This window comes from Neolamprologus multifasciatus, chromosome 16, assembly GCF_963576455.1.
Source record: "Neolamprologus multifasciatus chromosome 16, fNeoMul1.2, whole genome shotgun sequence".
In the NCBI taxonomy this organism is placed as follows: domain Eukaryota; kingdom Metazoa; phylum Chordata; class Actinopteri; order Cichliformes; family Cichlidae; genus Neolamprologus; species Neolamprologus multifasciatus.
Genome location: NC_140454.1, coordinates 11,655,655 through 11,682,284, shown reverse-complemented (window position 1 = coordinate 11,682,284; position 26,630 = coordinate 11,655,655). Strand labels below are relative to the sequence as shown.

The window sequence follows — 26,630 nt, the reverse complement described above, 5'->3', positions numbered from 1 at the left end:
AAATAAATAATAATTATTATAATAATGATAATAAGATACAAAACGAAACCTCCCATAGAGAATGGGTGCCAGACTAGAATTTCTACTACACCAATGTAATAATTCACAGATAAACAGTTAAATTAAACTTTCTTTTTTCCCACTATTACACTGGGTCCATAGTTTTGTTTGTTTGTTTTTCACGGATTTTTTCTGTCAATTAAGAAAAAGTTGATATTTTATAATTACATGACACACAACATATTTCCAATGTTTCCAAACGAAGAAAAACAAAAAACAAGAGGGCAAAAGTGTGCAAATCGTGGTTGTAAATAGATGCTGATAAGTAATGCATAAGTAAACATTGGCTCCTCTATAAAATGTGGTGAGAAATTGTTCCTCCAGGAATTTATTTGGAAAGTCGTTTTCACCGGAAGTCGCGTTCTTCGATTTGGCTACACTGAGGCTGCGCACAACAGCCAGCTCCAACGCCTGCCTTGTGAGTGTGTGTTTGGAGTAGGACTGCAGCGGTGTTGAAAGCGTACTGTGAGCTCACTGAGCTCCTCGGTGTTTTTCATGGAGAACAGATTCACTATCTGCTGAAAAATCCGCCCAAGAGGACACAGAAGAGGAGGAGTAGGGAAGAGAGAGGAAGAAGGGAAAAACTGCAGAGGAGAAGAAGCGACAGAGGAGAAGAGGAGGGGGGACTAGGAGGAAGAAAAAATCGGGACAGGGAAAAATGCCGCAGATTTGACTGAAAAGGTAAGAAAACGTGCGGGATCGATAGCTGCTGTTGTGGATCCCGGAGCTGCCGAGGCTGGGCGGGTCGAGGTTTGCAGTGAAGGGGAGGTTACGGCTGCAGCAGCCGCAGTCTGCAGCTGTGAATGTAGGTCATTGTGTCTGTGGGCCGAGCCGAACCAAGCCGAGACACACCGAGCTGGGCCGGATAAGCTGAAGGAGGACGAAGGTAAAGCCCCATCAGTAGCAGCACCAGGAGGAGATAGACACAGACTGGTGCTGCAGGGACCAAATCATTTAATCTAACTAATACTACATCTGCTGCAAATAGCACAATGAACACCTTTGTGCCAAATCATAAATGTGACGCAAAGTTTAGCAGAGGAGTAGAACAGAAACAGTAACAGAAGATAGTGGAGCATGAGTTTATACTTTAAAAAAAAAAAAAGAGGTAAAAATGATCAAATATGTCATGACTGAAAGAATTTTGTTTTTCAAAATCTTCAACTAGTCAGAACTGTGTGATCATCAGATGTAATAAAGCAAGGACCTCACATCTCTCCAGACACCAGATCGACATGACTCACTGTAAGGCCAAAAACAAGAATACTGCAAACACAAAGCTTTAATATAACTCCAAGTTAGAAACTCGATAAAGTGCTGAGTGTCTGTGTGCCACATTACGTCAAGGTCACTATGTGAACTGCATGATTGCACTCAGCATGCCTGTGTAACTGAATAAATCCGAACACTACACTAAAATTAAAGGAGTTGCAATCCTGTGTTATGGCTTGCATGGGGGTGATTGCTGTGTCTCAAATTACAAGCAACAGAAAGCAGCTTAGATGGTAAGGAGCTAAATCTACTAAAACACTGAGATGGAATAAAAAAGGAATAGTTTGACATTTTTCTGTAGAGCCTACATTAAGTCCTCCAGCACTGCTGTAACTAACTGAAAAGCCCAGACTGTTCTTTAAATGAGCACAGCCTTTAATAGGAGAGTGTGAGAAACAATGCAACAACTGTAGAAAGGGCGGGGGTTAAAAAAATCACCACAGATGTTAAGTCAGCCGATAAGCTGACAGAAATGCAAACTGACTGATTTACTGGCTGACTGCTTGAACCGCGCTGACATGCCGATGAGGCGGGCAGTAAATCGCAGGCCGAGGCCGGAGCCAAGAATCTGAATCGGCCGGGAGAAGCGCCAGCTGAGAGAAAATCCGCACATGAAAATCACATTGCTGCTTCGCTGATATTGCTCTGACACTTTGGAGCTGGATGCAGCTTTTTAGCAGCGACCCCCAAAGCTGTTTTTTATCACCTATGGCTGTTGTGCTCCTGCACTGACTTGCGAGGACGCTGTAAACTCGTTAGCTGCGGGATTTCTGTGTAGTTAATGCACATTCACATTCTGGTCAAGCACCTCAGAGCTGTTAAAGTGTGAGCCTGTGGGCCAACATCTGATCGTGCAGGTTTGAAAACTGTGGTCTAGTGCTGGAGTTTATTGACTATCTCGTGTAACAGTGGGCCTCTTTTCCACTAACTCACACTGCTTTTAGCTTTAGAAAGGATACCTTAGACTTAAGGAGGAAAAACTGTCTGCATGTGTGTTTACAGATGTCTGCTGTCACAATGGAAGCGACCACCATCCTCCCCATTCTCAAGAAGAAACTGGCCTTCTTGTCAGGTAAAACACTTGGATTTAAAATAAAAGAAAATGAAATATCGACACCTGTTTCCTCAATCCTGTGGTCATCCCAGTTAGCACTGCTGTTTGAGCTGTAATCTGATTCCTCCCCTCTCCCACCCGTCTGCCTGTCACTCTTTAGGGGGCAAAGACCGGCGCAGTGGTCTGATTCTGAACATCCCTCTCAGCTCAGATCAGACCAGCATGGAGGAGCTTAACGCCACGCTGGACTACCTGCTTAGCATCCCAAGGTACACACAGAGATACAACTGAGGACAGTCTGGTGTGTGTCCCAGAGCAGTTGTGTCACCCGGAGACTGTTGGATTTCACTTTTAATGCTTTTAGACATGTTTGGGTTTTGGCTTGTCAGCGAGGAGCTGCTGGATCTGAACCCCGTGGCTCGAGTGTAGAAATCCAGCTTAAAGGATGATTCTAGTTTATTAAGTGTTACTATTTTTCAGCTCGTCCTTTTTGAGCGTCCCCAGCACAATCTGACAGCTGTAATTCTTGGCAGCTCCACAGGTGATTCAGTCCCATTTTCCATATCTGGCCTCTTCAGCTCACGCTTCGTTTCTTCCAACACACGCTGGATGAGCTGTTTAAGCTCCTGTAGGTTGTTTATAGCTGACAAACTGGTATATAGATGGACTTGAAAGAGGAGCAGAAATATACCCGATGCTGGGAATGTGTGAATAGCATATAAAACAAATAAAAAATAGTCTCAGGCTTTATTTTTGTTACCATTTGTACTGGTAAAGAAAACATAAAGTAGCCTCGGTAGCAGCAGCTTGGTGAGCTGGCTACCCAAATGATGCTCAAACAGGAAACTGTATGTAAATGATGGGGTGTGCGTGCGCTGTTGGTAACACACTCCCTCTCTTTGTCTGTGCTAGTGAGAAGTGTAAGGCTCGGGGTTTCACTGTTATCGTGGATGGACGGAAGTCTCAGTGGAACACTGTGAAGACTGTGGTGCTCATGTTGCAGGTAGAAACACATTTGGAGTCCCCGCAGGCACAACGCAGGCTTAAGCTGCGTTAATGCATTGGCTGCTATGGGTGTTCTTTAAAAAGCAGCGGGCTAATGATGGCGTTGATGCTGTTTCAGAATGTGATCCCACCTGAAGTGTCGCTGGTCTGCGTGGTGAAGCCAGATGAATTCTGGGATAAGAAGGTGACACACTTCTGCTTCTGGAAGGAGAAAGACCGTCTGGGCTTTGAGGTGAGTCTCTGAGCTGCTTCTGCTTGCAGCTAATTTTACACTTAAAACACGATCTCTCTCTGGAGCAGTGGGTTTGTGGATGTTGAAGATTTGTACCTCAAATGAAAACAAGTCATATTTTGCCTCACGTGAAGCTGGGAGTTTCCCCATCTGGGGCCATTTTAAACAAATGGCCGACGTGTGAGAAGCATTTCTTGTAAACCTCAGATTATTAGAGTGGGGTTTGGTTCCCTTCATCACTGCTCCAACTTTCCATGTGAACACTGCACATATTCCATGTATCCTTAAGAAGAAACAGAGACTAACACTGTTCTTTTTTGCAGTATTATACATGTTTGCTTTTGAGAAATGGTGACACCTAATCCAAAGCTCTGGCTTTAGATTTCTGTCACACGTGGTGTAAACTCTTAGTTTCCATCTCCAGCCGGTCAAAAATCAGGTTGATTCCCACATGTAGACTCTTAAATTCACAAGCAGCTGCTTGCAAGAGCAGGTAGTCCTTCCCCTAGCACTTGAGAGGGCCTAACAGCATATGGTGGCTGCTTTGTTTGCTTAGTTTTACACATGCAGTTGTTAAGTTTGCGTGTCGGGATACCTGTTTGTAGGGAAATAACATCTGCTTGCAATCATGTTTCATCATGCTCATCATTTTATGACGGAAATCCATGGCCACACATCGGCATCAGGGCAATAACTTACAAACTGTGCTCACATCAGCATCGGCTTCACTTTGTGCTTATGCTAAACTATAGAGGCAGTAGTGGGATACCTGTAAAACTTAACCTTGTTAGTACTGGTCATTATCAGCAGGCTGCTTGTGCTTTTTTTTTTTTTTTTTGGCGTCTCTCGCAGTGCAATGCTCTGCCCTAAGTATAGCCCCACACAGCTGCGTGGCTCCAGACTCCTGTTACTGCAGCTGTGAGAAGTGGTTCTAATAAAAGCGCTATACAAATACAGGCCATTTACCAATATTGTATTTATTTTCTTTTCACTTTGTTTTGTGCTGACTCTTAACTCAGTCACTTGTGCACTGGTTACTTTAGGGCCAGTTTATGCGAAATAATCAGTTTTACTATTCATCCTGGAAAATCTTTGGTTCCTAGGATACTTGAAAGTAGAATGGGAGGCAGAGCCTTGAGGTTTCAGGCCCCTCTTCTGTGGAACCAGCTCCCAGTTTGGATTTAGGAGACAGACACCTTCTCTACTTTCTTTAAGATTAGGTTTAAAACATTTCTTTTCAATAAAAGGATCATGTGGCCCTGAAATCCTCTCATAGTAACTCTGCAGGAGGCTGAGACTTCTGGGAGCTTCCCATGATGCACTGTTTCTTCTTCACTTTCTATGTGTTTATACAACACTTTGTATTTAATCATTACTTAGTATTAAGCTCTGGCTCTCCCTTCCACAGTGTGTCTTTTGTCTTGTCTTCTTCCCCTCACCCCCAACCAGTCACAGCAGGTGGCTGCACCTTGCTGAGTGTGGTTCTGCTGGAGGTTTCTTCCTGTTAAAAGGGAGTTTTTCCTTCCCACTATCACCAGGTGCTTGCTCAAAGGGGGTCGTGTAGTTGTTCGGGTTTTCTGTCTGTTATTGTATGGTCTTTATATTACAGTATAAAGTAGGGCTGGGCGATATGACCCAAAATTCATATCTCGATATTTTTTAGCTGGGTGGCGATATAAGATATATATCTCGATATTTTTTTAAAGCCATAAGTTAAGAACAAAAAGAGAGTTCTTAGTCACACTGTATCCCAGATGTCACACAGGCATTTTTATTTACATACAGCATAGATTTACATGAAGAAATTACTCAAAAATAAATTATCAGCATTTATTAAATAATCATGCTCCATAAATAAAAGAAAACAATGTTGTTTTTGTGCATAACAAAAAGCTCATAATTGTGCAGTCAAAATGTAAACTAAAAGACGCTGAGCATAGTAACAAAGACAGATTTCATAGCTGCTCTGTTCCCAACTTCTACTGCGTGACTGACAGCATTGAGTTTGAAATCCTCTTCGTAACCACGTCTCTTAACAGGTGCCATTTATGGCCCTTATACACACACAATACGGTAATATTACGTTGAAGCACGGTACGTATCACTCCGCGAGGCTCCAGACTACGGTAGCCGTAATGCTCCGACAATCTATCAAGCGCTGCATCTCCATAGCTTACCAAAGTCGTACTAAAACATTTTTTGACAGATTGCTGAGCGCCGCGCCACCTAAAATCGGTTCGCGGCCAGTAAGCACAACCAGAATTCATACATAAGGCGCGCGCTGCTTTTGAGAAAATGAAGGGATTTTAGGCCGTGCAGCCCCTGTGGGCTGCATGTCGTTAGCATGGTTAGCTCGTTAGCGCGGTTACCTTAGGCCGTGCAGCCCCTGTGGGCTGCATGTCGTTAGCATGGTTAGCTCGCTAACACGTTGACGCCGTCCAGCCCCACAACTCGCTAACGGAGATTTGCCGTGTCCATCTTGTCGCTGCCTGCAGGTGAAGCTATGGGGGAGGAGGGGGAGTTGTGTTCAGTGCAGGAGAGGCGAGGCCGAGTAACGTTGCGTAGAGACAAAAGTGGACGAAAGAGAGGCAAACTTGTGGCTCCACAAGTATAATTATAACGTAACATGGACTATATCGATATAAAGGATGTTGTCACATCTTATATCTCGTATGAAAATATATCGATATTTTTTAAAAACTCGATATATCGCCCAGCCCTAGTATAAAGCATTGTGTGGTTACTGTTGTTGTGATTTGGCGTTATGTAAATAAAGTTGAATTGATTTCTTCTCAGTCACCAAAAGGTTGTTGGTGCAACTTTGTGTCCTCCTCGTCTTCAGACAAAAACAGTGTAACTGCCACACCTAAAGGATGAAATGGCTGCTGTGTTGTCTTCGTAGCGTTGTTTTACGTGGAGGACTTGGACCAGTGTGAATGTCCCAGTTTTTCTCCAACATTGGAATGAACCAGACTATTTTTTTTCATTCTCATTTTCTTTTCCTCTTGATTTTTGGTTTAAAACACACACGTACCCTTCTGATCTTTGTTGTCATCCGATATCACGCACAGAGCAAGTACGCCAGTTATAATAACCTTGAGCGTCGTTAACTGTCCTGAGTGCTGCTGGAAACCTGAGACAGGATCAATGGAGTGTGAGTGTGTTTGTGTGTCTGCCTCCTCCTCTATTACAACAGATGGTTTTACCGACAGAGATCAGCAGTCATTGTGACCCAGATTTCCACAGCCACGTTGGCTCCACGATTGTTACCATGGCAACTGGAGCAAGTTGGTTGATCTGTATCGACTTGATAGTTGTTAAATAAAGATAATCCATCACAGCCAATGTTAAGGTGACTTTATTTCAGTAGTGAAATTGGAGCTTTTTTGGTTTTGTTCTCAGGGCAAGAAATCTCCCTGGTGGTGCGTTTAAGGACATGTGAACATTTCAGAAGTCAGCTCATGAGCAACAGGAACTGCTAAATATTTAAAATGATATGGTCAGAAGAGAGCTGGTGGTCTCATAAAGTACATCTGTCTCATTCAATGCACTGGAGTATTACCGCCCATACACAGACCATCATCACTGAGCTTGTGGCTGATTGCTGGTGGTCTTGCGGTTGCATAGCCAAACCTCTAATATATTTGTCACACTGTCATATCTCAATCAGTTATTTTTTGTCTTTTCTAAATGTATTAACAGTTGCTTCAAAGTTTAGATAAGTTTTAAGTATGCACTGGCATACCCAGCGGTTATTTTTCTTTTTCGTGTAGTCGCTACAAGTTGCTGAATTTCATACATGCTGCGTTGTCACTGGTGGCCACATCATGTTGTGCACGCCCCTCTGCGCACACACAGCTGTTAGAGATTCCAGTGATGGTGCTGAAATGTTACTCATCCGAACTATGGAGTGTCTTTGAGGGTGACACAGCAGGGTGTGTGTTGTACAGCTGCTCAAACATCTGACCTCACATTTAAATAAACATGCAGACACACGCTAGCTGAGTCCAATTCGTCTGCCGGCATCTGTTGCAGTGACAACTGGAAGTTCGACTCGACGTCAGCTGTCTTAGCAGGTTTACTTACAAAGCAGCAATTAAAAAACAAAACAAAAGGCACTTCATATTTGTTTGTTCTCTTTTAAAAACTACATTTCAGGAATGCTGAACGCTCCATCTGCAGATTTAGAAAGCCAAAAGAGAAGTTTATTGTGTTCCAAGCACTCCGCTTGGTTGATGGATCCAAGCAATCAGCACTCAGTGCAGTGGCTTCTAAATGTCCTCTGAAAACAAGAACTAGTTATGTATGCCCTTCCTCAGACATACCTACGTTTCACAGGAGGGCTCCTGAGACATGAACACACAGACTGGCTGCCTGGCATGTGGCAGAGAGGCAGAGATTGAAGAAACTGTGTTTAATCCACCAATCACTGATATCAGAGCCTCAAATTAGACAGACTAACATGATCTTAAATGTAAGGATTGTTTATTGGATTAGAATCCGTAGCAGCCAGTGACTGACATCTAGAATCCATGGACATCACCATATGCTGTGTTTCCTCCCTAGAGCTGCTCTGCTGGGCCTTTGCTGCAGACGCATTCAGTCACTGCATGTTTGTGAGTCTTTCTGCGTTCAGTTTTGTATTTAATAACTGAAATGCACGCTCTGCTGGGCTGAAATCAGGTGACTGACTTGGCCGCTGAAAAAGTCTTGATTTCTTTGCATCGAGACACTCGACACTTGTTTTTTGCAGTATGCTTTGGGTCATTATCGATTTACACAGTGAAGTACAGTCCGATCAGTTTTGCAGTATTTGTCTGAGCAGAGTCTTTAGCCCTGTACACTTCACAATTCATCCTGCCTTTCCTATCAACAGTCACATCATCAATAAGCACATCATTCATTGGTTCAGGACTGTGCAGGTGTTGTTGTTTTTTTTTTTGTTTTGTTTTTTGTTTTGTTTTGTTTTGTTTTGTTCCAGTTTCAGGTTCATGCCAGAGGACTAATTGGGATTCTATGTATTAAAACCTGTAATTCCATGGAGTTAATGCAATCCTTTAATTAGTTGAATTCAAGCTGATATTCTGCACTTCAGTGACGCATTGATTGTTTGATTGAAAATCCTCTGTGGTAGCAAAAAAAATTGTATTTGTCCAACAAATTATGGACTTGAATGTATACAGTTTATTGACACGCCCTACTTCAATCCAAATAAAATATCCTGGGTGGATGCTCATTCATGTCCCATGTAGCCTTATGTTACACATTTACACAAATTGATCCACATAAAAGCCTCAACAAATCAATAGATAATCAACAAGTTGCCTTGGTGTCTTACCACTTAGTCATTAATGAAACTTTGAGATTCGGCTGATAGAAATATATTTTATTCATCGTTGTCTGTGCCTGTGTCTTTCTGAAGACTCTCTTCCAAGTCTGTAGCTCAGTTTCCCTGCTGGTTGTGTGGTTTCAAAATCCAAGACATATAAGAGTGTCTCATGGTAAATGGATGTAGTACTGTCTAACAACCATCTTGAAATCGTCTGCCCTCAATGTTCCTTTTTCTTCTCCCTTTTTTATTTTTTGTGCCTTTTTGTATTAGCTTGCAGGTACAGTTGAGTGCACCTCTATTTAGTTTTGTGGTGCGTGCGCGTTGCATATCGATGTGCAGATCACAGCTACAACTAGTACGGCCAGATTTATATTCACTGGAGGCCAGATTTGGGCCCTTGGGCCTTGAGTTTGATGCCTGCTGTTACATATATGTGATGAAGCCATGGACTAATTAGTAAATGCTTCTAACAAAAGGCATGATTTCCAAAACATTAATAAAGAATTTCTTTTAAAAGGTCACACAAACTGTAAATCTGAAAGTAATATTGAGTGGTTTTATGATAGACTGTCTGTTCTGGATGACTTTGAATTTCTGAAGTGTTCTGTAGTTTAGTGTTAGTTTCTATAGTCCAGGTTGACCTCTGTGTTACTTCTATATTGAAACTTGCATGACATTTCTCAAAATTGCACACAGTGTGTTTAGTGTGTTTCTCCCTACAGATATACTCATGTGTTGCATGTTGGCATCTCTGCTTCCTGTCAGGTGATCCTGGTTTCAGCCAATAAGCTGACTCGTTACATTGAACCGTGTCAGCTGACGGATGATTTCGGAGGAAGTCTGGACTATGACCACAGCGACTGGCTCAACAAGAGACTGGTATATATATTTTTTTTCTTCTTTTTTTTACGCTTTCAAGGTATTTCTGTAACTTAGAATATTTGTTGCCATGGTAACCTGGCACCAGAACTGAGTGTTTGGCTTTGTTGCAGGTTTTTGAGAAGTTCACGAAGGAGTCTACGTCACTGCTGGACGAGCTGTCGATCATCAATGATGCTGATAAAAGCAGCTCAGTGGACAAGGACAAGTATGCTTACACACACACACACACACACGTCTACAGTTTAAACTGAGGGCAGACGGGTGAAATCCAGAGCCGTGTGTCTTGTCTGTCCTCTGCAGATCTGCCGACTGTGCCCTCTTGCCATCGTTTGACCCTGAGACTGTCCTTCAGACTGGTAAATATACATTTTCTTTACTTTATCCTCTTTCAGGAACTAAGATTATGTAAATCTGATTGCATTTGTACTGCTGGACTAGCAGGTAAAATACATGCAACTCTCGATAGTAACAACACCCAGCGTGAGGAGGCATTTGACATTTTTAAGCCTCTTTAAGTGATTCAGTGGACTGAAAGGTCAGTTTAGTGTTGACCTGAGGAGTGATTAAATACTCCTGATAAGACGAGCAGTGGTTTTGAAAATGAGGTAGTAGACATTTGTGAATGGAAAAATAATGTAGTGCATTCCTCTTTTCCCCATTGAGGTCCAACCTACTTCTTCACAAAGCACACAGTGATTTCTATGATAGCTCCTAAAGCACAACGATAAACTGTATCAAGCTTTCAGGTCAAGCAGGCGGCAGGAGGGGAGAGAATATCTCGATAATGAAGCACAGACATGATGGTTGACTGAACAATCATTCTGCTCTTCTTGCTGCAGAAACATACAATTCTAACACAGGAAAAATTAATAGAGCATGTTTAAATACATCAAATGTTGACTGGAGTGCTTTACAAAGACGTGACAACTACAGCTTGCCAAGAGCACAAACAGTGTGTCTGCGAGTATTTGGGCAGTGACACAATTTAAAGTAATTTTGCTTTTATAGACCAGTGCAGCAGAATGATCATTTAGGACAGGGGTGGCCAACCCGCGGCTCTCGAGCCGCATGCGGCTCTTTGCCTGGTTTCATGCGGCTCTTACGTTCATATCAAAGTTTGTGTTTGTGTTTTGGGTTTTTTTTTATGTTGTTGTTTTAAAATGTGCGCGTTCGCTTCGCTTGAGTTCAATACGGTATTTTCATCAAATGCGCATGTGTGTGAGATGAAAATACCGCAAAGTTTCCCAGTAGGAGCAAGTTCGCCCTTAAAAATGGCAGGAAAAAAATGCACAGCAAAAAGAAAATATGAAGATGAACACAGGACGTTTTTAACAGAGTGGGAGAGTTTATATTTTTTTGTTGAACGCAATGGCAAGCCATTCTGCCTTATATGTCAGACGTCATTAGCGCATTTCAAAGCTTCAAATCTTCAGCGCCACTGCAGCTCACTCCATGCTAACATCGACCAGGAATTTCCAAAAGGGACTGAACTTCGCAAGCACGAGTTGGCCACTTTGAAAAGTCAGGCAGAAAAGCAGATACAGTTTTTCCAAAAATTTACGAAGCGGTCAGAGACCATAACGCTCGCATCCTATCAGCTGGCTTGGAACATTGCACGGGCTAAAAGGCCATACAATGAAGGGGAGTTTGTTAAAAAATGCCTCAGTGACGTTGTTGAAATCTTGTCTCCTGAAAACGACAAATTAAAACGCATGGTATCAGACGTCCAACTGTCCCGCCACACTGTTGAACACAGAATATCGGACATTAACACGGCTATTGAATCACAGTTGCACTCTGACCTTCAAGCATGTGAGTATTTTAGTGTCGCATTGGATGAGAGTTGTGATATACAAGACAAGCCTCAGTTGGCAATATTTGCACGGTCTGTGTCAAACGATTGTGTGATCTGTTCTGACTGACACTCATGTGAAAGAATTGCTCCGAGTAGCAACAACGGAATACAAGCCGGATTTGAAGAGGATTGTTCAAGGCAAGGAATGCCAGAAGTCCCACTAAACAACATGCATTGTAAAAGTAAATGCTATTGTAGATTATTATATTTTTGTTTGTGGACTTGGTTGAACTGAGAGTTTGTGTGTGTGAGACAGTGCACACAATGTTCATTGTTGAAAATGACTGGCCTGTGGTTTTAGTACTGTAGGAGTCCATTTCTGTCATTATCGTGTTGGTGTGTGACATTTACAATAAATCTGGCTGAGCAGAGATGTGTGTATTTTGTGTGTTGTGAGTGAGTGAGAGAGAGAGAGAGAGAGAGAGAGGGGAAAGGATGGGTGATGTCCATGTGTGCCTATGTGTATGATGTGGCTCTTTACGGTAACACAGTAAAAAAAAGTGGCTCTTGGTCTCTGACTGGTTGGCCACCCCTGATTTAGGAAGTCGAGGCATTTTGTATAATCTTTGCTACAGTGTGGTTGGGTGTATGTGGGTGCTGCACACTGTGGAAATAAAATAAATAAATAAATAAACACAGATATTTCTTAAAGATTTCAAAGATGTCAGACACGCTGGGTGCTCTAGTGGGGCTGTTTTTAAGGTTATTTGCTGATTAAAATCTGTATTTTAACTGGTAATGTCGAATTAAAAGTGCTGATTGATAAGGCAGGTGGGCGTTCCACTCCCACTCGAGACTCTATCCACTTGATTGAGTTCTTGGATTCTAGAAAGCGGTGGTTTCGCAGTTCAGTAACTACAGCGGAGGTATTAATGATTAGCCAGTCAGCACAACACACTTGTCCTGAGCCATGGGCACAAAACTGGAAGAACACACACAACCCTTTTTCAACCCTTTTTCAAACAGTAAAGACACAATTTTTTTCAGGTTATTTAATGCAAAAAGAAATCATTTTGTACTCATAAATATACACAAATATATAACACAGGCTGTCAGCAGCAAAAAAGGCAGTGCTTGCTGACAAAAAAGTTCAGGACATCCTCAACATTCACCTCAGTGTCGCTGTCATCGAACAGAAGCGATCTTCACTAATTCATCAACTCATATCGGACTCCTTTCACAAAGTTTTACGGCTTCCTCCAGAGTAAAGGGGTGTGGACACATATCGATAGCTGGGTTAAACAGCAAACTGACAGCCTACACTTACTACGGATGTAGGGCAGCCAGAGTTGTTTGTCCTACAGTGGCTACTGTAGCTCGGATTATGCATTCGAATTGGGAGCGGAAAGAAAACAGGACTCAGTTGACTGCGATCTGCGATCTATTGAGATTTACTGGTGAGATTTTACTCACTGTACCTTTAAACAAAGCAAGCTGTGTGGTTTTTGTTTTCTTTTCATCGTTGCATTTACAAGGAACGTTTTTTAAATTGTATTTTTTAAATATGTTTTTTTCCATTGCAAGTTTGCTACCATCAAAATCTAAAGAACACACTGAAAACACAGGAAGGATGGATGTGTTGACTGTACAGAGGGGCCTATGATTGTGTGTGTGTGTGCGTCTTGGAGGTGAAAGGAGTCTTTGTTTGTAGTACCACCCTCCACCAGATCCTTTCGTAATTTAGCAGCATTTACACAAGCATTGACTGATTATTGCTTCTGATGCTTTTTTACCACCATATTAAATCTCAACTCTCCCTTCTGTCTCTCGCTGTGTCTGCTGAAGGTCATGAGTTGCTGTCGGAGCTGCAGCAGCGACGTTTCAACGGCTCAGAGGGAGGAGGAGGAGGACAGGGAGGTGAGCAAGCAGCTGTCAGTCACCCAGATGTCGCTGTGCTGGCTCAGCTCAGACAGAAGGGTGATGCATAGATTAATTAAGAGGTGTCCTTTGTTTTCTCTGGAGTTTGGCGCATGAATGCTGCCATTCATTTCCTGGAGAGTACTATGCACTGTGTACAGTACAGTGTGACGCGGTGTAAGTGGATGCTGTGTTGGCTACTGGAGTTCTGTGTAACATTGTTTAAGAACTAATAAACATCACAGCTGAGGCCTGAGCATCCACTAATTCAGTTCATACTGATCTGCTTCTACTGTGGTATGTCTTCAAGAAGCTGCACATGTAGAATCATCACAAATTTTTTTTAAACAAAGTGCTGTGAGGTAAATGCAATATAGCATCGTCAGGACTGATGGGACTAAACCTTACACTGGCAGAGAGCCAGAAAAGTTGCTAGCCATTGTTTGCAACCTGTGAAAAATAACAGGCCCAGTGAACGAGAATTGTGCCTTGAAACATGGAGGTTTTCGTCAGAATTCTAGCCCATTGTGTTTTTTGTTTTTGTTTCCTTCTTTTTTTTTTTTTTTTTTTTTTTTTTTTTTTACACCATTGCTTCAGTTTTTTTGGATTTGGAGCATTTGTTGATGCACAGCTCTCTTAAAATCCCAGCTTTTCAACCAGGATGAGCTCTGGACCTTGGATTCTTTTCTTTTTCAGTCATTCTGTTGTAGATTTGCGCCTGTGCTTGGGATCATTGTCCTGCTGCATAATCCACATTTGACTAGAATAATTTGTATGCAGAGGGGTTCATGAACAATTCAGTGACTGCAAGCTGCCCAGGTCCTGTGGCTGCAAAACCAGCCCAAATCATCACTCCTCCATCACTGTGTTTGAAAGTTGGTAAGAGAAGTTTGTTTTTCACCAAATGTGGTGCTGCGCGTTACAGCCAAACATCTCCACTGTGGTGTCGTTTGTTTGTCCAAAGAGCATTGTTCCAGAAGTGTTGTGGTTTGTTCAGATGCAGCTTTTCAAACCATCGTGCTGCCATGCTTTTTTGAGGCTTTCTCCAACCCTTCAACACAAACCATACTTGTAAAGTCTTTTCTAATTGCACTGTCATGAACTTATGAGATGCCACTTTTGAGGGTTTTTTCCCCCTGAATATATTACATGGTCAGACTTTAGAGTGAATTTGCTGGGACATCTATTCCTGGGAAGTTTGAGACATTGTATTAAAAACAACTGAATGTTCCAGTGCAGCAAACGTCCCAGACGACTTCTTTAGAGAGGTGCTCACACTTGCAGATGATCAGTTTAGTTTATTTCCTCCGTCCACCTTAGCTCAGTTTTCCTATTGTGAATTAGTCATTAAAGTTTAGAGAGACAGTGATAAAGTTTCATTTGAACAGTTCATTTTATAGTGCCGGGGTATCCTACACGAGAGAGCTGACATTTCAGTTTCCTGATGAGGAATCATTGTCAGCACGTTTTGTAAGAGTAGATGTGAAATGCTAAAATCCCACGGACCTTCTTCCTGACCTCTCTCTGAACTTCAGGTCCAGCCTGGTGTCCAATGGAAGAGGAGCTGCTGGCTCAGCCTCAGGTGATGAAGCTGCTGGACTCCCTCAGAGAGCAGTACACCAGATACCAGGAGCTCTGCAGGCAGCGAAACAAACGCACCCAGCTAGATGAGATCCACGCCAAAGTCATGCAGGTAACGCGCACACATGCATCGAGTGTCCATCTCAATATATTTCAGTTTCATGTGTAAACACTGCTGCGTTTCATCCTTTTTAGCAACTTTTATTTTTGACCCTTGGTATCAGTGAGCTGCCTCATTGCTCAGCAGCACTTGAGGGCGAGATGAAGTAAACTCTCTTGTTTGTGGAGTTTTTCAGCTGCAGGGGCTGATGGTTAACACCAGTGTCTTGGAGATGAGCCTAGGGTTACCATAGTAACTGAAAAATGTCGGTCACTAGCTCGGAGGATTTGAGGTAGTTGTGGAAAGTTGGCCTAGATCTTGATCAAACTGTTCATGTGTGTGCCCAAGCTCTTCAAGGCATCACTGACCTGATAAATACAATTAAGTTATGATACACACACACACACACATATACACACACACACACACATCTGGATAAGCGGTTACTGTGCTGTATAAATACAAGCACACAGACAGCCTTCACACTGATAGCTGTAACTTGCATAGTTTTTAGATTATTGAGTAAAATGACGATCATGCAAATACTGCTTTCCAGGGAAACCTTACACACATTTCAGACCCATCACCAATTCTGCACATGAAGCCCACTTTCTTGATGTGATGTCACAGGTGTTGGCATCCTGGTTTTTCCTTGTATTTAAAACTCACTACATGAACAGGCAGACTGGCTTTAGAGTTTGTGAGAAGTGAGCATTTACCAGACAGAGGTAAATGCTTCCTTTTTAAAGAAAACTTGGGTTTGGATGGTGAAAAAGGGGGGAAAAAGAAAAAGTGTGGCTCCACTCTTTGATGTTGACAAGGAGAAATTCTTTTTAATTGCTTACACATTGGTTTACTTTACACTGATCATTCTAATTTAATTCTCAAGCTTGTATCTAATACAATCACATGTGATGAAGTAAGTAAGTCAAGTAAAATTTTATTTATATAGCACATTTCTAGATAAAAGATCACAAAGTGCTTTACGAGGTAAAAAAAACAAAAACAGTCAAAAGTTAACAAAATGCAATTTTAAAGAGATGTGTTTTTAGCTGTTTTTTAAAAGTGATCACTGAGTCTGCAGATTAGGGCTGGGCGATATGACCCAAAATTCATATCTCGATATTTTTTAGCTGGGTGGCGATATAAGATATATATCTCGATATTTTTTTAAAGCCATAAGTTAAGAACAAAAAGAGAGTTCTTAGTCACACTGTATCCCAGATGTCACACAGGCATTTTTATTTACATACAGCATAGATTTACATGAAGAAATTACTCAAAAATAAATTATCAGCATTTATTAAATAATCATGCTCCATAAATAAAAGAAAACAATGTTGTTTTTGTGCATAACAAAAAGCTCATAATTGTGCAGTCAAAATGTAAACTAAAAGACGCTGAGCATAGTAACAAAGACAGATTTCATAGCTGCTCTGTTCCCAACTTCTACTGCGTGACTGACAGCATTGAGTTTGAAATCCTCTTCGTAACCACGTCTCTTAACAGGTGCCATTTATGGCCCTTATACACACACAATACGGTAATATTACGTTGAAGCACGGTACGTATCACTCCGCGAGGCTCCAGACTACGGTAGCCGTAATGCTCCGACAATCTATCAAGCGCTGCATCTCCATAGCTTACCAAAGTCGTACTAAAACATTTTTTGACAGATTGCTGAGCGCCGCGCCACCTAAAATCGGTTCGCGGCCAGTAAGCACAACCAGAATTCATACATAAGGCGCGCGCTGCTTTTGAGAAAATGAAGGGATTTTAGGCCGTGCAGCCCCTGTGGGCTGCATGTCGTTAGCATGGTTAGCTCGTTAGCGCGGTTACCTTAGGCCGTGCAGCCCCTGTGGGCTGCATGTCGTTAGCATGGTTAGCTCGCTAACACGTTGACGCCGTCCAGCCCCACAACTCGCTAACGGAGATTTGCCGTGTCCATCTTGTCGCTGCCTGCAGGTGAAGCTATGGGGGAGGAGGGGGAGTTGTGTTCAGTGCAGGAGAGGCGAGGCCGAGTAACGTTGCGTAGAGACAAAAGTGGACGAAAGAGAGGCAAACTTGTGGCTCCACAAGTATAATTATAACGTAACATGGACTATATCGATATAAAGGATGTTGTCACATCTTATATCTCGTATGAAAATATATCGATATTTTTTAAAAACTCGATATATCGCCCAGCCCTACTGCAGATCTTAAGTTCTGAGGAAGAGAGTTCCACAGACTGGCGGCCACAGTGGCAAAAGCTCTATCTCCCTTGGTTTTCAGCCTTGTATGCTGAATAACAAGTAGGCCCTGATCACAAGACCTCAGGGACCTACTAGGGGCATAGGGCTGTAAAAGTTCAATGATGTACGGTGGTGCTTGTTCTTGAAGAGCTTTAAATGTCAGAACCAGAATCTTAAAATGGACTCTGAATTCAACGGGGAGCCAGTGCAGCTGTATAAGCAACGGTGTTACATGAGAGTATTTAGATGTTTTTGTCAGAAGCCTTGCTGCAGCATTTTGGACAATCTGCAGACGCTCCAGGGAGTTTTTGTTTAGACATGTAAACAGTGAATTACAGTAGTCCAATCGTGATGAAATGAATGCATGAATAACAATCTCCAGTTCAGTTCAGAGATACTATAGGGCTCAATTTAGAAATGTTTCTTAAATGATAGAAGCAGGACCGAACCAGAGATTTGACGTGGACATCCAGGGTAAGAGCAGAATCAAAGGTTACCCCTAGGTTCCTGATAGACGATTTCACAAATGTTGTTGTGATGATGTATACTGATATCACGTCTGGCAGCAGTAGGTTCAAAGATCCTGCTGGTCACTCTGCTGCTCTGAGATGCACCGAGGCTCCTGTTGGAGAGTGAAATGATCCAGAAGTGCATGCAAGCCAGATGCTTGAGTGGCTCTACTACCTAGGCCGTTTGAGTACAGTAAACTCATTGCCATGGTCAAGAAACCAGTTTGAGATGATTTGAGCTTTGTTACATAGTTGGCAGGAAAGAGATGGACATAGTCAGCAGCAATACAGTTAGGCTGTGGCGTTTAAACGATGCTCTGTTTGATGTAATGGGCCTAAAGTGTGGCAAGAAAAGATATCCCACACATTAAACCATCAGCAACAGCCGGAATTTTTAATACAATGCTGCTTTCCTGTTGTTTATGCCAAATTCTGACCCTATCATCTGAATGTGACGCAAGACAAGGCAAAGTTTTTCCAGTCTTCTCTTTCTGATTTTGTGAGCAGCTGTGAACTGTAGCCTCAGCCTTTGGCTGACAGGAGTGGTACCCAGTGTGGGCTTCTGCTGCTATAACCCATCTGCTTCAATGCTCAGACCAACCTGTCTGACATCAACAACCAAGCTACGCTCAAAGTCTTCAAAGTTCTCATTCTGATGCTCACCTTGAACTTCAGCAGGTCGTCTTGATCACATTTACATGCCTAAACACATAGAGTTGCTTCCATGTTATTGGCTGTTGATTTGTATTCAGTGTGCCTAATGTAGTGGCCCATAAGAGGAAAGACTTTCTTTTTATTTATTATTTTATTAACATCACGTTATTAAGCTGTGTAGTTAATGTAGTCAGATTCTTTAAGCACTGGGCTTCGCTGTGGTTTCCCTTAAGTTCTTTCAAATTCTCCTTCATGCATTATCGACCTCACATTGAAGTTGCTGACAGTTTCATTGCTTTTTAACTGGAAGCATTAAAGAAAATGGTAATAAAAATAGCCAAATTCAGCACAGATGCTTCAGTTTCAGTGTACTGGCTCTGCGTGAGATGTCAACCAAATGTACATGTTTTCTTACATTTTTATGGTCACCATTTTTCAAGTTTGCCGGCTTGCGAAGGTGCCCAGAGTAGATTGTCCTCCTGACTCTGTAGGAGATCATGTATTTTGTGTTTCTCTCTTCCAGGTGGTCACCTGGCTGCAGGGTCCGGGTTCAGAGCTGCTGAAGACTCAGCAAACGATTGGGGACTCGATGCGATCAGCTCAGGCTCTGCAACAAAAACACGAGGAGATTGAGAGCCAGCACAGTGTAATGAAACACACACATCGTGATCAGAATCATGTGATTTGAACAATCTGATGAGTCGGCTGCTGTTTTTAGTCTCCCTGTTAAAAGATCACAGAAACTCGCTTTTGATGTTTGAGAACTGTGAGGCACGAGTTAATTCTGTCTCTCGCTGTGTGTACAGGAGTGGTTTGCTGTTTATGTGGAGTTGAACCAGCAGATTGCTGCCTTGCTCAGCACCGGAGAGGAGGAGGAAGTGGCCGAGCTGAAGGCGCTGCAGCAGCAGCTGAGCGACGTCTGCTACCGCCAGGCGGCTCAGCTGGAGAGCCGACAGAACGTCCTGCAGGCAGCACAGGGCTTTCACAGCACCACGCAGGAGGTAAAGCACAGTCTTAGCACTGCTAGACTATTAGCCTAGCTCGACAGCAGAAATCTACTCTAACCTATAATGTTGTGTCCAGCTGTTATCCAGGATGGGTAGACCTGTGAAAATGCTAATGACTTCTTCAGACTGATCCAGGTTTGTTTTTGTTTGTTTTTTGTCTCTGCAGTTGTCTCAGCAGTTGGACGGTCTGCTGGGCATGCTCTGTGCTGATGTGGCTCCAGCTGATGGAGCAGCTATTCAACAAAACCTCAAACTGCTGGAGGAGAAGCTGCAGACTGTTGGTTTGTACTCAGAACAATCAATCTCCTTATTTTCCATCAGGATAATTAATGGTTTTCATGAAGGTGCTCCGTCACATTAACCATCTCCTCCAATGCAGAGGCAGGGCTTACCTCGCTGCGACAGAAGGGGGCGTTGTTGCTGGAGCAGATGTGCAGCCAGCCGTCCTGGCCTCTGGAGGAAACGGAGAGTCCAACCACAGAACAGCCGGACAGCGTTCAACACATCCAGTCTGTGATGGAGGACATGCAGCTTCGCAAGCAGAGGTTACTTTTGTCTTGTTTTGCTACAGGGAGGGGTGAGTGAGGGTGTTTGGGGGGGCTTTTTTTCCAAGAAGGAAGCTGTATTTAACTCCCCACTTAAAGCTAGAGTCAAAAACTGCCTGTTCCCACTCCTAACAGGATAAAAACCAAAGCCGATATCTGAAGTCCCCGATCCTGATTGTGGTTCCCTCAGAGCTCACTCATGCGATAATCCTCAAAAAATGAGTGAATAAAGCTTAACTGCTAAGGAAAAACAAGAGTTGTTTGCTTCTGTGCAAAATGCAGGTGGATATTTAAAACAAATACTGCTGTCCTTTTATTTATATTTTAACAAGGCTAATATCATGTTTTAAAAAAATTCCAGAAATATCAAATGTTTTGCACAGTGAACTTTCCAGTTTTGGGCTTCATCTACATTCTGGGTTTTCTCATTTACACCCACAAAAAAGGGAGCTGTTCTAATGAGAAACTTTGTTCAAATATTAAACTTTTCTCTTCCCTGTCCTCTGGCTCCACCTTCAGGACAAAATGTGTATTGCCGCTCCATTAATGGTTCAGATTCTGAGGTATGTGGTTTGTTTGTGGTAGTGGCAGCAGTTTACACAATTACCTAACAAGCAAACCCCCCCAGGAGATTAGACACAGTTCCCTGTGGTGTTGTGTCAGGAAGAGCATGTGGTGTGAAAATCTGTTCTGTTGTTTGTTTTCCAGACTTGAAGGCATATTTAACTGTGTGTGTTGCAGATGTGAGGACATGGTGGACGTAAGGAGGCTGAAGATGCTACAGATGGTCCAACTGTTTAAATGTGAAGAAGACGCTTTGCAGGTGAGGAATGCAACACAAAACACAACAAAACACACACGCAAATGTGGATTTCATGTGTTTATGTTATGATTCATTTGTGCATGCATCTGGTTAGGCAGTGGAGTGGCTCAGTGAGTTGTTGGACGCCTTGTTGAAGACTCACGTCAGACTGGGAGATGACTCTCAGGAGACCAGGACCATGCTGGACAAACACAGGAAGTTTGTGGATGTCGCTCAGGTGAGACGCTTCACTTGATCTTTAGCTAACGTAAAAAATCCAGCTGATGTACCTAAACATCAGCATGACAGTGCTCATAACGTTTTTGCCTTATTCCTCATGTCTTAGTGTTTTGTGTGTTTTTCACACTTAAATGTTGGAAACCATCAAACAAATTTAAATATTAGACAGAGACGACCCTGATTACTGCCAGAGTTGCTGAATCAAGACTCAAAAAAATCTCCTGGATCACCTGTTGAGAGAAAAAGAAGAAAACAAGCAAAAAAACCAGAAACATACTAAACACAACACCATCACGTTAGTCTAGCTAAGTGTAAACAGCAGTAAATACTAAATATTGAATGTTGTTGTGCAGCACGCAGGACCGACAGTGCACAATGTGCTTGGAAATAGCAGCCAATAAAGGTGTAGTTTATGTCTATGAACAATGAACACCCGTGTGCACACCTGTGTGGATCAGCACGCTTCAATTCAAATGGTTTCTCAATGTAATGGTCTGCTAGAGGGTGTAGAGAACCATAGCCCTGTCCCCCAGGGCATGAAGCAGGCATGGAGGAGATCCGGGCTCCAGACATCCAGGGATGCCTCCCCTGCACCCTGGTGACACACCCACACCCCAAGGCCCTACTTGTGTGGGTGGGTGTGTTGGAGCGGGAAGAGGGAGGCAAAGTCATTTCTAAGGCTTTTGGTACTCCATTGAACCACAGTGAGAGCCATTATCCACAAGTCGTGAAAACTTGAAGCAGTGGCAAACCTTTCATGAATGGCCTGTTGACCAAAATTACTCCAAGTGTGCAGCAAACACTCATTCAGGAACTCACACAAGAACACAGAACAACATATCTAAAGAACTGCAGGCCTCACTTGCCTCAGTTAAGGGCAGAGTTCATGCTTTAACAATGAGAGAGACTGAAGGCTGACCAAAAGAACTCAAAGTTCGTCACACAATTGTCAAAAAATATCTTAATGATCCCCAAACTTTTGAGAAAATATTATGTAGACTGACAAAAGTTTAACTTTTTGTGAGGTTTGAGTCCTTTTACATCTGGAGTGGAACTAACACACCATTTAATAAAACAAACATACCAACAGTCAAACCTGGTGGTAGTAGTTTGATGGTCTGTGGTTGCTTTGTTGCTTCAGGACAAGCTCAAGCACACCTGGAGAAGGAACATGATCTGAAACACAACAGCAAGTCCAAAACACGAAAAACAAAATGATTCTTTTGGAGTTGCCTAGTCAAGTCTGGACTTCAATTCAAGATGAGATGCTTTAGTATGACCTTAATAGGCACTCAAACTCTTCAAGTAGCTGAAAATTGAAACATTTTGCAAAGAAGCCATACTAAATTAGTTTCATCTCGCTGGAAGAGTGTCCAAACCAGTTTCATGGAAATCCATTTGCTAGTTTAAGGCTGGCTACTCAAAACCAAAACTGTGAAGCTAATGATGCCAAAGGATCACAAATGTTGTTCGGGTTTCATCATCCAGGTGCCGTTTCTGTCTGAATGTCTGCACAAAATGAAGTGCAGTCAGTCTAACAGATTATATTTAAATATTAATATTAGATGTTATTGAATTGAGTATGTTTCTGTCTTCTTGTTCCTTCAGAGCACCTACGATTATGGCCGCCAGCTGCTGCAGGCCACCGTCGTCCTCTGCCAGTCTCTGCGCTGTACGACGCGCTCGTCCGGAGACACTCTGCCTCGCCTCAACAGAGTCTGGAAACAGTTCAGCGTCAGCGCCGAGGAGCGACAGCAGAGACTGGAGCTGGCTCTCAACTTCCACACTGCTGCTGAGAGGGTGAGAAAAACACTTTTAAACTGTCAGATGTTACATCAGTGTCTAAAGTCTAAATTGTATGTTTACTATGGTCCAGGTGTTACAGCAGGAACGTGTTGAGGCGGAGTCTTTAGATGAAGTCGACTCTTTGGGCAAAACTCTGCTGGACAGACTGACCATGCCTGTGATCTTCCCTGATGGGTACGTACACATTCATTTGACTTACCTGAATTATGACTTCCTCCTAAATCATGCAAACACTTATTTGGTTATTTAGAGCCACATGAATTCACTTTGCTTTTGCTACCAGTGATTACTGGCATAAACCTAACATAAAGAGCCAGTTATCAACACAGAAATGTAATAAACTACCTCATGGCTTACAGGTGTCATGTCGCAGCAAGGTCCTCTGAAACATGCCTGCATTATCAAACCTGATGAGTTCAGTTTTCAGTTAAATTCTGTTTTATTTATATAGGATCAAATCACAACTGCAGTCATCTGAAGGCTCTTTATATTGTAAGGTAAAGACTTTAAAATAATACAGAGAAAACCCCAACAATCAAACGACACCCTTTGAGCAAGCACTTAGCAACAGTGGGAAGGACAAACTCCCTTTTAACAGGAAGAAACAGGGTCAGAGAGGGGTGGCCATCTCACACAATCAGCTGGGGATGAGGGAGGAGAGGATAAAACACAGACTGTGGAAGAGAGCCACAGATTAATAATTACTAATGATTAAAAGAACAGTGCTGATTTCGCATGAAAGCTGAAGGCTCTGCCTCCCATTCTACTTTTAGATATCTTAAGAACCACAAGTGAGCCTGCAGTCTGAGAGTGAAGTCCTCTGTTGTGGTGATATGGTACTATAAGGTTTTTAAGATGAGATGGGGTCTGGTTATTCAAGACCGTGTGTGCGAGGGGAAGGATTATAAATTTGATTCTGAATTTAACTGGGAGCCATTGAAGAGAAGCCGATATGGGATGCTCTCTATTTCTAGTCCCTGTCAGTAATGATGTAAAAGCAACTCATAATCGGGGTTCTTGTGATTTCAGGAGCGAGCAGTTCTTTGGGAGTCCCACTGACACGGCGGCAGCAGCAGAGGGTGTCAGAGAGCGCCTCCTGTTGGTGGAAGAGCGGCGGCTGCAACTGCAGGAGGCGAGGCTGCACAATGATGGGGATGAGGAAGAAGTGTTGAATGGGCAAGATGCAAGACTAGATGTAATTGGAGAAGAACTTAGTGAGAAAGAAGACCAAGATGAAGAGGAGGAGGATGTAGGGCAGCAGGAAGACGATTTGGAGAGGGCTACACAGGATTGCTAATGGATCGCTGACGATGTTAAACCGAGCAGCCTTAATGAAGCCTGTCAGCGAAGGGCTGCTGATTTCTACAGACCTCTCGTGTTCTCGCCTAGGGCAGGATCGCCTTCTGTCGGCTGCTTCTCTTACTGCAGCGGCTTTTCCCTACATTAAGACTACACTGCACCATCAGCATCACTGCATAACACTTCCTGCAAGAGGATGAACATGTTGGACACCTTTCCTCCATCTGGTTCTGGAAGATCAGGCATAACAAATGTAAAATACTAGAATTGTTTACTGGAATGTCTACTCCTTTGATTATAATCAACTGTAAAATAATCCATTTCAGGTGAGAATAGTCCCAGCTTGTATCTAACTGCTTCCTCCTCCTCCTCCTCAATCCCTACAGTAGACAGAGCTTCTATGGTGCTTACCCCAGCTTCCTGTTGGTCTCATTCCTGCATCAACAGTCCTGATACTTTAGTACAAACAGGCTGGGAAAAAAATCTTCTGTCCAGCTTTCTGGAACTCGAGGAAATGTTTAAAGTTCAAAAAGGCATCAGGAACAAATTTCATTCGGTGTAAAGTAAAAGGTTTGTACTCGTTGGAATTTGTTTTAAAGTCTGCCTGAAGTTTAAAATTTTCTCTACATTAATTACCTTATTCCTAGCCTCATGTTAGCGGCGTGCTACACGTGTCATTCCTTTTTTCCAGCAATAAAAACTCTTATAATAATGAATAATGCAGGAATACAGCCTGTTACACCTTAAACGGTACATCGTATATAGAATAAGGACACCTGCTTTCTGCTACCAAGGGTTCACAGAAAGTGGCATCAGAGTAGTAAACTGCATTAACTAATACTCAGATAAATTATGCTAAGCGAAAATGGCTTTTAGGCTCTTATTTGGATGAACTTCTTTCTGCTTTAACATAAAAAAAAAACAAAAGTCCAACTTTATTTTCTTGGACACAGGAAAAAACAACAACTTTGACCTGCAAGAGCAGGGCTTCACAGACAGACGTTAGCATTAGCATAGCAGGGCTTTTCAGATGCTTCATTTTATGTTACATGAGCCACTTTGTAGATGGCAGAGCTGTGTTCCTGCAAATATCTTAGTAAAGGTAAACATGTACTAAAGGACTGACTTAAGTAACCAGCAAACTTTGCATCTGTAGTTTAAACAAAGTAACATGGGAGTAGGAAAAGGTGTCTATGATTCAGCTTCTAGGAGGCCATTTTTTCATCAAGACACACCATCAGGTACTGTTTTAAAGATCATGAATGTGCATACTTTTTTCAGTTTCTGGATGAGCAGCTACCATTATTTTATGCTAATGAGTTTTAACTCAACAGTCAAGGCAGAGACTGTTTGACATGGCTAGCTTTAGTGTGGCTGAGTCAGCAGTTCTCACACTGCGTTGTACAAATGAGTGGGTGTAGTTTCTTTTTCAAGTGATCCCATTTTCCTGTACGTGAGTCATGATCCAGGATAAGGAGATGGATCACTCTGACCATAGCTGGGGTCGAGCAGTGTGTGTGACTACAGCGGTTAGTGTGATGTAATAAAGTATATCAAAATGTAAATGTCAGATTATTCATTTAATACAGTTTTATATTGATCATGGACTGACATGCTATATCCAGATATATATTTAGGGTTTTGGCTGTTAGAACACTGCCCCCTGTTTTTTTTTTTTTTTTTCTTTTAAAAACATTTCTTCAAAATATTGTTTTTGTATTCTTTTTAAACTCTTGTGGAGGAGGGGTTTTGGGTCTTCATATCTGTAGTTACACATTCGAACAAATAAATGTGCATAAAGGAGAGCGATTTCTTTTTCATTTCAGTTGGACTTTAACTATTTCCCGTTGATGCGGTCTCTGGGACATGTCATCCATCACTGTCGTAACATTGTGTTCATGATTCTTACGTCTGTCAAGGACTTGAAACGTTAAACTTCCTATCATAGTGGAAATCAGACCATGTGCTGTTCACTCAGAGGCCAGTATCTGGTTGTCATTAGCCAACGTAGCAACATCCCAAAAGGACGGATTCTTTTTTTTTTCTTTTTTTTCCCCTGACATTTTCCAAGCAAACCTCTCAGTAACTGGTTGGTGTTTGACCAATAATTGCTGCTGTAAGTGTAATTGCTATATGCTTTGTTCCTTCTGTCTATTCACATGTACCATGACATCAATACAGCATCCTTCTCTAAATAAAGCTTTTGAACTTCATTGATTTTTTGTCGCTTTCGTGATGACAATTTTTGTATCAAACAGAGCAAAGCATGAAACAGATTAATGGGTAAATGTATGGCTACAGGTA

General features: G+C 42.4%; 1 protein-coding gene across 1 annotated transcript; it reads left to right on the top strand.

Moving 5' to 3' along the window:
* Nucleotides 1-411: 411 nt before the first annotated feature.
* On the top strand, nt 412-26,539 carry sestd1 (SEC14 and spectrin domains 1). Its single transcript, XM_085135654.1, has 19 exons — nt 412-741; nt 2,335-2,404; nt 2,547-2,655; nt 3,299-3,389; nt 3,510-3,623; nt 9,721-9,834; nt 9,948-10,042; nt 10,138-10,193; nt 13,478-13,549; nt 15,085-15,242; nt 19,151-19,273; nt 19,434-19,628; nt 19,801-19,915; nt 20,014-20,179; nt 20,921-21,002; nt 21,097-21,219; nt 22,830-23,021; nt 23,098-23,201; nt 24,057-26,539. Exons 2-19 carry the CDS (start codon nt 2,335-2,337, stop codon nt 24,322-24,324), a joined length of 2,247 nt encoding a protein of 748 aa, XP_084991780.1. The 5' UTR covers nt 412-741; the 3' UTR covers nt 24,325-26,539.
* Nucleotides 26,540-26,630: the final 91 nt, after the last annotated feature.

Excerpts from the sequence above, each read along its gene's own strand:
- sestd1 (XM_085135654.1), top strand. The coding sequence starts at position 2,335 with ATGTCTGCTGTCACAATGGAAGCGACCACCATCCTCCCCATTCTCAAG. Across the intron at positions 3,390-3,509 it reads CTGTGGTGCTCATGTTGCAG|AATGTGATCCCACCTGAAGT; the intron begins GTAGAAACACAT and ends ATGCTGTTTCAG. Across the intron at positions 21,220-22,829 it reads AGTTTGTGGATGTCGCTCAG|AGCACCTACGATTATGGCCG; the intron begins GTGAGACGCTTC and ends TTGTTCCTTCAG.